The following is an 11971-nucleotide window of genomic DNA, read 5'->3' as shown; positions in this document are numbered from 1 at the left end:
CACATCATAAACTCACAGTCTGATGTTTAGGCAGTAAATTAATATGATAAGTGATGATACTGATGTCTTTCCTCCCTATTTAAAATGGAAAATACCTCTTTGATTCAAGTGATGCCACCTGGATGCCCACCAATGTAGACTTCACATAAAAAACTGGGTTGTCAAGTGAGAACTGCATTTTATGCCCAATATTTTCACTTTGGACCATCACTAGTGGCTAATTATTAGGGAATAGCTGGTTATATAGTTCAAGGTTTTTTATTACTAATCTCATATTAAGACATGAAATATAGCAGCAGGTTGCCAATTTATAGGCAGTTCCCATTTATGTAAAACATTCAGAAAAATGAAATTTTTGAATTACGTTAGGACATAAGAAAAGACAATTCAAAAGGACTTGAAAACATTTAATTGTAACTTAAAAAAAATAAATAACAACTGTAACTAACTTTTGTGAGCAATTTCTCTGAGAAGTCTAAATTCTGTAGGACATTGAAAATTCTTCTCTTTCTAAGGGAAAGAGGCATCTGTATCAGTTCCTCTGCGTGAACATGGAGGTGGTGCCAGCTGACCTCTCTAGTCAAGAAGACTAAGGTCAATGTGGAAGTAGACGTAAGGAAAGTAGTCCTGGTTATTGAGTTGCAACCCAGGGATCTCCACAGATGCCTACAAAAGAAGGACATGGTAATAATGTTCTAAGTGCATAAACTAGTTTCCAGTTTTATTTTTATGTTTGAGGAAGCTCTCCAGGCAATGACCATACATTGTGCCCTGCCTAGCTGTGGCCTGTCCCCGACACGTCCTTTACTCCCAACCCCTTCCCTGCTGTGCTTTAACATTTGTGACATGTAGATTTTTCAGAAGCCTGGCAAATAACATTTTTTTTTGAAAGTATCTCATAGGGGGACGCTGACCTTACTGTAGAAATGCCACTGTTTCTGGGTCATATACCTACATCCAGTATACTTGCAGCAGCTACTTCATCCAGATGTCTGAAGACAGAGTTTAGAACCTCTCTTAAACGTTTGGTGGATGACTTCTTATGTGGTTGCAGGAGCACTGCCTGGAAGTTCACTGGTAGTCCATACCTTTGCAGATAGAAGAAAGCGTGTCAGTAGCTCCTCCAAATGCAAACATGGACACAATGAACCTGACGGGGAATAAAGAGCAAATTCTGGAAATGAAAAGCTCCAACCAACATGGCTCAACAAACTCAGGCAAAATGCCTAGGGTCAGAAGTGATCTCTTCAGGTAGAAAAAGCTCTAAAATGTGCTAATCCTCTTCTGATAGGGATAGTTGACAATGGAGCAAAGAGGTTATCCCTGGCTATGAGTGACCCCTCCCTGCTGAGCGCTCTAGCTGAATGGTGGCAGTTGGACTGAACGTTCTCTGAAGCATTTGTCTAAAACCCAGCACAGCTGTTTTGTTTTTCTCCACTAAAGGAGAGATGCAAAATCTGGTTTATCAAGATTGTTATTAGTTCCTTTTGCTGAGTTTCCGGATGGACAGAAAGGATTTTAAATGTACCTGGTTATATGCCTGAGTACATTTAGAACCACTTGTTGGGATGAGCTACTCCTGTAGTGTTGTCCCAAGACAATTATTGTATCGAGTATAAGTAATAAATATGCATTTCGTGACTGGGGATGTATTTAAGATACTCTACCAGTGAGGAAATGCTTTGATGTTCAGTCCCTGGCACCTGTGCCCCCAGCCATGGCGGGAAAGCGGTCCTTAAGATGCCCTTCCCCTCAGCTAGGACTCCGGTTTTTCCAGACTGGGGCCTGCCATGCGTGTGAGTCACAGGGGCAGGATATGTTAGTATTACTGAGGTTTTATTTTCCAATGTCCATAAATTATCCTCTGGCTCACAAACTTTCCCAGTCCTCATTTGGTACAAAGTATTCCCCGCGATACTGCGGAAAGGTGAAAGAAACCTAAACACGTGAAGGGGCCTTTTGTAACAACCGACGCTTCTGCTTACACTGACCAAGCTCAAGGCCAACCTAACCGTGTTGCCTTCACCTCTGGGAGGCAGTGCCCCAGGAGGCTGGCAGGTGTTCACAGGTGGGACAGTGGCACCGGCATAGGTCCCAGGTGAGACGAATGGCCCAGCTGACTGCCTCATCTCTTTTGTTCCCATCTCTGGTCATCAAAGCTCTGGTGTCACCCAGGGGAAATGAGCAGAGAGGCTGTGGTGCTTACTGGGGAGCCCCGTGCCGTGCACCAGCACGTCTGTCCGAATGCTTGCGGCCGTCCGCGATGGCAGGTGACCACCAGTCCCGTACCCCCAGGCCACGTGCACGCTAAGGGACTGGCATTCTCATTCCCCATGGGACTGCTAGACATCACTTGGCCACCCAGACACAAACACTCCCCTTTGCCATCATGCTTTGTCATCGTGCCTGGTGGTGGTTTTTCTGTGCACTCGGAACAAGGGCCTATCTTTAAAGCGCCCCTCCCTCCCCAGCCTGAGCTCCAGGGCAGAGGCCTGTGTCTGTCTTGCTGGCACTAAGAGGCCGAGGTGAGCACTCACTGAAAGTTGACTGAAGGTACACGGTTCTCCCGCCTTTGACCCTTCCTGGGCCTCTGGGCTCTTCCAAACCCTCCCAGTCCCTGCCCTCTCTCTGTGGCACCATCCGCTAATGCACCCTGTGGATCAGCTCCGATGACCGCCTCCTCCTTTCTGCCCAGAACATGACCCCGGAGCAGCGGCCAGTTCTCCCCACTCGCTGTCCTCACGCCCACCCCAGGCTGCTCCCTCCTGGATGCGGTGGAGGACCCTGCCGCGCCCTCTTGGTCACAAAGTCACCTGGTAGGGAGCCACCTACCCTCACTCTTCCGAAGCAGGACTCAGCCTGTCTCCATTACTGCCCTTCCCTTTATCAACACCTTTCCTGTTTCACATAAAACGCCAGCTTCCTAGAGCTCTCACACGACCCTGTCCTCCTTGAGAGCCAACTCTGAGTGTCTGGTGTCCTGTGTCACTCCTTCAACCCCTGCCCTCCAGCCTCTCACCAATGACCTCCTAATGGCCAAATGCAAGGGACACCTGACACCTGACATCCCAATCCATGACTGCTCCCTCCTCCTCCTCTGCCTGCCCCCACGCACTCCTTAAATGCTGGGTGTCCCTGTAGCACTTCTCTCTGTGACTCTCCCGGGCAATGTGCCCGGACACCTGCCACTGATGATTCCTACTATCTGCTCCCTGCACGACCTCTCCCAGCATCCAGAACTGACAGACCAGCCACCTGGGCAGCCTCCTGGCAGCCCCACCGCCCACACACTGTCCTCTTGGGTCACTTAGGCCCCTGGGACACTTCATCTATGACCAGCACCTCCTCGCCTGAGGACTGTGCCCACTTTACCTCGATTTTATTCAGTCAACAGACATTTCACATCTACTCTGACTCCGGGTGACAGGTGGAAAGAGGCGTTGGCCTGAGTGCCCAGTGCAGGAGGAAAGACGCGCAGCTGGGAGGCGAGGCAGGTGGCACAAGTGCCAAAGGGGCGCAGGCAGGAGCTCAGGGGAGCAGGTGGGTTCGTGCCAATGAACTGGTGCGTTCACCATCAGTTTTCTTAGGTTATATCTTCACGTGATGGAATATGAAAAAGCCATTTAAACGGATCAAGTAGCTCTGCACATACTGGCAATGAAGTCAGCAAGGTGCAGGACTGGAAGTATAGATAATCCCTTTTGGGGGAGTAACAAGGGTCTCAAAGCCACTGACCACGATTATCTCTGCACCGTGGGACGGTAAGGACCTTTCACTTCCCACCGTAGAGATTCCTGAACTTGAGTTGTCTTTGGTTTTTCTTACTGTGTTCAGGTATGACAACCGTATTCAGGAAAAATTGAGTAAAAGAGGTCACACCCCGATAGTTCTGAGAATTCTTTTTGCACATGCTTTTAGGGGAAACACTCAGTTGTATCGAACTTAAGATATTAAGGATGTCTGCCTCAACCTCTCTCTTGAGCAAACGGGCATCCTGAGAGGTGTGGACGGGCTTCACCGTATTGGGCCTGAGGAAACTGATTTCCGAGACAAGTAGAGTTGATCTGGGGCCTGTCTACACTACAGATGGCTGGGACACTCCAGATTAGCTCAGGTACATCCTCCAACCCGAGGACACCATCAGAGCCATGACAGGCCTCTGAGTCGGGCGTGCATGGGTATATGTGGTGTAGGTGTGTGTGTGTAGGGGTGTGTGTAGGTGTGTGTGTGTGTAGGTGTGTGTGTGTGTAGGTGTGTGTGTGTAGGGGTGTGTGTAGGTGTGTGTGTGTGTAGGGGTGTGTGTAGGTGTGTGTGTGTGTAGGTGTGTGTGTAGGGGTGTGTGTAGGTGTGTGTGTGTAGGTGTGTGTGTAGGGGTGTGTGTGTGTGTAGTGTGTGTGTAGGGGTGTGTGTGTGTAGGTGTGGGTGTAGGTGTGTGTGGTGTGGGTGTGGGTGTAGGTGTGTGTGTGTAGGTGTGTTTGGTATGGGTGTGATGTAGGTGTGTGTGTGTAGGTGTGTGGGGGGGTGTAGGTGTGTGTGGTGTGGGTGTGGGTGTAGATGTGTGTGTGTAGGCGTGTTTGGTATGGGTGTGATGTAGGTGTGTGTGTGTAGGTGTGTGCGGGGGGTGTAGGTGTGTGTGGTGTGGGTGTAGATGTGTGTGTGTAGGTGTGTTTGGTATGGGTGTGATGTAGGTGTGTGTGTGTAGGTGTGTGGGGGGGGTGTAGGTGTGTGTGGTGTGGGTGTGGTGTACATATGTGTGTGTAGGTGTGGGTAGTGTAGGGGTGTGTGTAGGTGTGTGTGTGTAGGTGTGTGTGGTGTGGGTGTGGTGTAGGGGTGTGTGTGGGGGGGGGTGTGGTGGAGGTGTGTGTGTGAAGGTGTGGGTGTAGGTGTGTGTGTAGGTGTGGGTGTAGGTGTGGGTAGTGTAGGGGTGTGTGTAGGTGTGTGTGTGTAGGTGTGTGTGGTGTAGGGGTGTGGTATAGGTGTGTGTGTGTGTGTGTGTAGGTGTGTGTGGTGCGGGTGTGGTGGAGGTGTGTGTGTGGAGGTGTGGGTGTGGTATACGTGTAGGGTGGAGGAACCGGGAGCCAGGGGCACATCTATACTTGGGCAAAACCCACAGTGCAGCCCCAAGGAGGGAGAACTAGAGGCCCGAGAACCGTGAAAGAGTATGTTGACAGCCAGGCAAGCTGGGCTGGGAGAAAAATGGAAAAGAGACAGAAAGGCAGCGTGGACCAGGGGTGACCAGGGGCACAGTGGGGAGGTGGGGTCCAAGCTGACCCTGAGGCTGGGAAGGACAGGGAGGACTGGCAGAAATGGGGAAGCCGAGGAAGGGCTGGGGGAGATGAGCCGGGTGTCCAGGTGGAGCCTCTGGCAGGCAAATGACAGGACCTGGACACCAGGCGACACGGCAGGAGACAAAGAAAAGTCAGGAACAGTCGGCTGGTGGACAGCCGGGAGGGACCCTGAGGCAGCCATCAGCACAGGCAGGGAAGGGGTCCGGGAGAGCGACAGGGGGTCCGAGGGGCCGGAGGAACATAGGGGCCTGCAAGTCAGAGCTGCCACAGTGTGCCATGCCATGAGATTGGGAACACTTAATGACCCACGACATACTCAAAATACAGCAGAAAAGTGGGCTTCAAAAACTGTTTCCTGTTTGATTCCATCTTCATAAAAATCTAGTAAAAATCATTTGCATCTATACACTAAAAAAAAAAAAAAAACTTTAGCCGGGGTTCTGGCACACACCCGTGGTCCCAGCTGCTCGGGAGGCTGAGGCAGGAGGATCACTGGAGCCCGGGAGTTTGAGGCTGCAGGGAGCCATGATGACCCCACTGCACTCTCACCTCAGTGAGACCCTGTCTCAATAACAAACAAAAAAAACCCTAAAACCTAAAGGGGTGCCCGCCAGGATGTCAGCAGTGTTCTCTGCTGGTGTTAGAATTCTGGGTGATTTTTTTTTTTTTCTTTTTTGAGACAGAGTCTCGCTCCATTGCCCCGACTAGAGTGCCGTGGCATCAGCCTAACTCACAGCAACCTCAAACTCCTGGGCTTAAGCAATTTTTCTGTCTCAGCCTCCCGAGTAGCTGGGACTACAGGCATGCGCCACCATGCCCGGCTAATATTTTTCTATATATATTTTTAGCTGTCCAAATCATTTCTTTCTATTTTTAGTAGAGACGGGGTCTCGCTCTTGCTCAGGCTGGTCTCAAACTCCTGAGCTCAAACGATCCACCCGCCTCGGCCTCCCAAGTGCTAGGATTACAGGCATGAGCCACCGCTCCTGGCCAGAATTCTGGGTGATTTTTATTCATTCTTTGTGCAAACCTGTAATAAATTTGTGCTTCCAAATTTTCCACAGTGAACCTACTTTTTTTTAATAAGGCACACTAAGTTTTGTTGTTGTTGGTTTGGTTTTGGTTTTCTTGGAGGCAGAGGACTGAGACAGTCTGGGGCTGCCTTCCAGGAGCCCCTGGGCCCTGCAGACTACGCAGGGGCGAGGATGGGACCAGCGGAGGGTCCACGTGGGATGCAGGGGAGGCAGGAAAAGGAGGGAGTGGACGGCAGGGGCACAGGGCTGAGCACAGGGTCTATCCGACCCAGGGCGTCCCGCAGGTCACCAAGAGCCACAGATGCAGAAAAGAGAAGGTGGGACGGGAGGAAAGGCAGGGGCTGGGGTGGCCCCAGACGGCTCCTCTAGGTCCTCCCACCCCCAGGACAGCCCCGCCCGGGCACCTCCTCCACGCACCTGAGCACAGACTCCACGAACACTCTCAGGGCCTTTATGTGGATCCAGGCAATGAAGGCTTCACTGAAGTTCACCTTGAGCCAGCGCAGCAGGGGGCCCTGCAAAGACCGAGGAGCCAGGTGACCCCTCCTGGCCAGGCCACCAGACACCGAGCCAAGAAAGGACTTCGGGTTTTGACAGAGCAAGCCCCGAGCTGAGAAGTGCCCAGGAGCCAGCAGAAGCAGAGAGTTGGCCGGACAAGCCCCGGGGCTGGCTCAGGACTGCAGTGTCCTGGGCGCCTGGCGCTGAGGAACTGGGGGCCAGCCACCAGCACATGCTGGGGCCACCACAGACCGGGGTGTGGGGCGCTGGGCAGCCCCTGACCTCAGGGCTTTCAGCAGGCAGCTAACAGGCATCTGCCTGACACTGCGCAGCCAGGGAGCCCACCTTCTCAAAGGCTCTGCCTCTGGTCCTGGCGTCACCCACTGGCTGCGGCCTCAAGGGGCCTCCTCAGAGCCCCACCTCACATGGCCACGGCAGCTGCCACTAATGCTGCTGTGGCTGGTCCTCTGGGGTAGCTCAGAGTCTTGGAGCAAGAGCTCTGAGCTCCCACCTGGTACCTCCAATGCCCATGAAGGTCAGGGTGGGTCCAGCCAGGGCAGCTGAGGGGAGAGGGCCCAGCTGCCACCACCATGCCCGGCCTGCCCATCACCAGCTCCAGCCACCTCCAGCCAGGGCAGACCGCCCGGCCATAAGCACCCCTGGCTGCGGGCACGGCAGCTCCAAAGAGGCCCTGCAGAGTCGGAGGAAGGTATGATTCTGGGCTCCTCAAATTTAAACCCTCAAAAGCCAAGTTAGATATCAGAAAATGCAAGATTTGTTTTCTGAGAAGGCGCCTGAGCCGGCGAGGAGATGCGAGCTGGGGACCCCCGGGATTCAGGGGGATGCTTACCTCGCCCTCGCCCTCACTCTCTCTCTCTCTGTCGGTCTGCCCCGCGGCGGGCCTATCGGGGTGACCTAGCGGGGTTACCTTAACCTTGTGGTCCGGGAAGGTGGATGATCCCTTTTTAAGAGCAACACAGGAAGTTTGCTAAAGGCACAGAAATGATTTATTAATCTTTCAGCAAACATGCATCACAAACAAACAAATCATTCTCCTGGCCTGCAAAGCATGTGAAAACAAGCTCAGGAACTCGGGCCCGCCCTCGGGACCCGCAGCTGGCAGTGCAGGGGCTGTCAAAGTCCTGGGGTTCCATATTCCAAGGACAGAACCAGTCACTAGCAGAGGGGTCAGTCCTGCATCCGCACCCCCACCTGGCCTCAGTCGAGACCCCAGTCACGGGCAGACGAGGACAGCACCAGGAGGTGTTGGTGGAAACGGCACTCCTGTGGCATTTGTCTGTCCTCGCTAAGTCATGGTGTCTCTACCACACCCCGCCACAGAGGCCCCCTTGGCACTCATGGAGCACTTAAGCATGCCAAGGGCAGAAAATTAGTCAGGTGTGTTGAGGGACACTGTACCCTGTATCCTTCTGTCTCTGCACATGGGTAGAAAACACAAGAAAGTCCCTCTCGGCTCTCAAAGAACACCGATGCCCCAGGGCCCTTGCCTGTCCCTTCTGGGTGACAAGCAACAAAAAGGCTGCAAGATGCTCACATCATATCCACTTCCACACAGGCCAAAGGGGCACAGAGGTGCTCAGGAAGCCAGGGCGGAGCTAACCCTAGCTCAGTAAGTCTCTTTGGGCCTCCATTCCCCACCCACAGGGAGGCCGTGGCCGGGCTCCCCAGGGCAGTGTAGGTGTGCAGAAGTCTACACCACGTAAAAAACGCCAGCTGGCAACCTGAGCCCCACATGGCAGGTGTCAGGCTCATGTGTGTCACCCTGATCCGAAGGGGTCTGGCAGGCCTGTGCCAGCACCCAGGTGGGTGCCAAAGGCCCTACTTCACCACCTGTCCCCCGAGCAGGGCCTCCCAGCTGGATGCTTGTGAAAACTGCCGTGATCTGGCCTCCATCCAGGGACACTGGGTAGGGAGGGGCCTGGGGTCAGGACTGGAGCAAGCAGGGAAGGGCCCAGCCAAAGAGAACAGCTGGGGTGTCCCTGGCTGATGAGGGTTTCAGGTGAGCTGAGGTTAAGGATGAAGACGTTTTGGATTTCACAGCTCTTGCTGGTGAAAATCATTCCTGCCTGGGAGTGCTGGGTCTGTGGCCACTGCCCTGAGGACCAGAGCACCCACTGGTCCTGGGGTCCACGGCCCCAGCTCTGCCCTTGGTCCTCAGGAGGGGCCTCGGCCGGAGCCTGGCAGCTTCTGGGTGGGAGGAGCGTGCATGCTCACTGGCTGTGCGCACACGTCCACATGCAAACGCGCGCCAGCATCCCTGTGTTCGTGTTTCCGGGGCAGAGGGTTAGAAATCCCCAGCATGAACTTCTGTGTTACTATTGGTGGTTGTTCCCGTCCTGTGAGAGCCGGCGGCTGGGCTCCCTCCTGACTGCGTGGCTGCTCTCTGCAGTCCCCAGAGAGGTCAGTCCCCCAGGCCATCTGCCCGATAGCAGCACTTCTAGCCTGGCCCGCAGCCACTGCTCTTGTCCCCAAGCACGTACTCACAGCTCATGTTTGCACACCGACTATCCTCCAAAAGGCCTCAAGTACATTCTACTCGTTCTTCCCTTCCTGTCTGTCCCTAGAGGCTGGGCCGGAAGGTGTTCCCTAGAACCGGCCCCCCCACCCCCGCCGGGGTGGGCATGGGAGAAGCGCCCAAGCACATTCCAGTCGGGCAGGCTCCTCTGGAGTCGCCCAGCTCAGCCCAGTGTGGCTGCTGGAGGTCTCCAAGTCCGGAATGTGCCCATTTCACAGAGCAGTAGAGTGACTTTCCCGAGGCTACACTGTGCAGGTTTCAAATTTGAGTGTCTAGTTTTCTTCCCTCAGGAGCTAAGCTGTCCTCTCACAATGAACAGTTTCTGAGCGGCTCGGTTGGAAGTCTCAGCATAAGCACCCGCTCTTTGCTAAGAACACAGGGGAGGTAAATACAGGTGCTGGGGATGCTCTGCAAACCACATGGCCAAGGATAGTGGGGTGACCGTTGGCAACACTCCTCAAGGCCAACACTGGGCATAGATGCTCGTCCATGGAACCCAGCTTGCCCCGGAGGGTTGGGCAGGGTCCCCTACCTGGGCGAAATGCCCGTGAGTCGACCTCTCAGCAACCTCAGCTTCTCTGCACAGGGGAGCGGCAACCCCTTCCCGGAAGGGCAGTGCCAGGGACTGGCCGGGTCTGATGCGGAAGGCTCGGCCGGGCTCCCAGCTCCCACTCCATCATCACCCTGTCCCCAGACCCTGCTGGGCCGTCCCATGAGAACAGAAGTTCCCGAAGGTGTGAGCCCAGGGGATCAGGTTCAGTGAGACGGAGGGGTGGGGACATGGGAGGGCTCTTTTGCCCCAGGCCACTGGGCAGGGACAGGAGGGCACTACTCAACACCCCAAGGAAGCCGTCCCGGCTGCACCCCACACTCACATACTGTTGCTTCTTATCAGACAGCAGCCTGGTCAGCTCTTCCCTCTCCCTCTTAATTTCTTTTTCATCATAGTAAAATTCACGGACCATGAACCTTAAAACAAGCAAAGATGGGCTTTCACCAAGACGCTTCCTGGGCAAGAGACCTCCCAGGGGAGACAAACCCAACCCAGAGAGGCCCACGGAGCCCACGCTCTTACTTGTTTTCCTTGGCTTTGGTTTTGAAATCATCAATCACTTTTCGAAACAGAGTCACTGTGAAGAGGCCGCCCTCGCTGTCCTCGGTAATCAACCTGCCGGGGAGAAAGAAGCATCTGTTTGCTGGACTGATTGCCAGGGTCGCCACATGCCAGACCCTGTGCCAGAGCTGGGCACGGAGGCTGCCGGCCACTGCAGGGCTGGACCTCCGGGTCCCTGTGGGCCTCACAGCCCACGCTCGGGGCCCTGGCAGCAGCCGAGGGCGGGGAGCCGAGGGCACCCCTGCGATCTCCTGACTGCTGCTGTTTCCCAGCCCTCCGGCCCCTGCCACACGTCCCTCCAGGCCGAGGCCTCGGGGCCTCCAGGGGCTCCCAAGGCTTGCGAGGGGCAGGAAGCGCAGAGGTCTGGGGTTCGGATCCTGCTCCCCTGGGCCGGGTGGCTGAGGCTCTGCTGTGCCCCGTGACAGTGAAGCTGGGTGGATCTCCCCACGGTGGAAACCGTCACACAGGTCCAGGTCACTTCCAGTGTCACCACATCCCAACTGGACACAGCCTCCCCTGCGTGTCTCAACGTGGGACTACTGGGGCCACTGTCCCCAGCAAGAAGGGGAGTCTCAGGGCCAGTCGTCTCAACGTCTCTGAGTGCTGCTGGCCAGGAGACTCTGACAGCGGCCCAGGCGCGGTTTCACGGGCTTGCCGGCCCGGCCACCTCTCATTTCCCAGAGCCGCCGCCACGCTCCAGGCTCACAGGGGCGGCCCCAGGCTCCAGACCTCTCCAGGGTCATCCATGCAGGCTCTCGGGTGCCTGTGACAATGAGGGGCCTCAGGGCTCTGGTCTGACAGGTAAAGCCACCTGCAGAGGCAGCCTCTCCTGGCAGGGACCCCAGGTGCTCTGGACGCCCTGTTCCTCCTCTAGCCTCCCCTGTGACCTCAGGCCGTGACTATCCTGTTCCTGCATCCCTCAGTTTAGCTCCTGATTGCGATCTCCTGTGAGCCGGCAGCCCTGAGAGAGCCTGGGGATGGGCCGGGAGTGGGCAGGGCTTCGCTCGCGGGCAGAGGTGGTGTGGCGTGTGGAGAGACAGGTCAATGGGCTGCCCGAGGCTCATGCTAAAATCTCCTAAAAGTGCAAACCACTTCAGACATACAAAGAGATGTGCAGGGTAGCACACACCTGTGTTCCAGCCACTGGCTAAGATATCAATTTCCACACAGTGGCCTGCACCTCTCTGCCCCAGGTCACTACCAGCCCGAGTGTGGCCTTTCTTGTCCCCTCCTGTCCCCACGATTCACCGTCCACTTGCACATGCCCAAGTCACAGGTACTTGAGTTCCATCTGTGTCTGGACTCCGTGCTACACAACCCTTCCGCGCTTGCTGCCGTCATTCAACTCTGCGCACACAGGCCGCCCTGGGTCCTGGGTTTCCCGGCTGCACAGTGTTCCGCGAGGGACACAGTTTTTTACCCATTCTCCCACCATTTTCACAGTGTGCCCCCACCATGTCCCCGGCCATTCCTACTCTAAGGCCAGCAGGCCACACGCTGG

General features: G+C 55.2%; 1 protein-coding gene across 3 annotated transcripts in view; it reads right to left on the bottom strand.

Annotated features, from left to right (window-relative positions):
- Positions 1-386: 386 nt before the first annotated feature.
- The window catches only part of ATP6V1C2 (ATPase H+ transporting V1 subunit C2), a 46815-nt gene continuing 35230 nt past the window's right edge, over positions 387-11971 (bottom strand). The window contains exons 9-14 of one of the 3 annotated variants that reach the window (XM_045549040.1): positions 10432-10524; positions 10232-10325; positions 7671-7808; positions 6740-6837; positions 956-1088; positions 387-666 (exon numbers count right to left, since the gene is read on the bottom strand). In XM_045549040.1, the coding sequence (XP_045404996.1) occupies positions 577-666; positions 956-1088; positions 6740-6837; positions 7671-7808; positions 10232-10325; positions 10432-10524 (646 nt within the window). In that variant the 3' untranslated portion in view covers positions 387-576. Of the gene's footprint in view, positions 667-955; positions 1089-6739; positions 7809-10231; positions 10326-10431; positions 10525-11971 lie in introns of those variants that run through there. The other 2 variants (XM_045549041.1, XM_045549039.1) reach the window with 2 other exon arrangements.

Source organism: Lemur catta, chromosome 4, assembly GCF_020740605.2.
Source record: "Lemur catta isolate mLemCat1 chromosome 4, mLemCat1.pri, whole genome shotgun sequence".
Classification (NCBI taxonomy): domain Eukaryota; kingdom Metazoa; phylum Chordata; class Mammalia; order Primates; family Lemuridae; genus Lemur; species Lemur catta.
The sequence above is the reverse complement of the archived record's forward strand: the minus strand, read 5'-3'. Positions and strand labels throughout refer to the sequence as shown.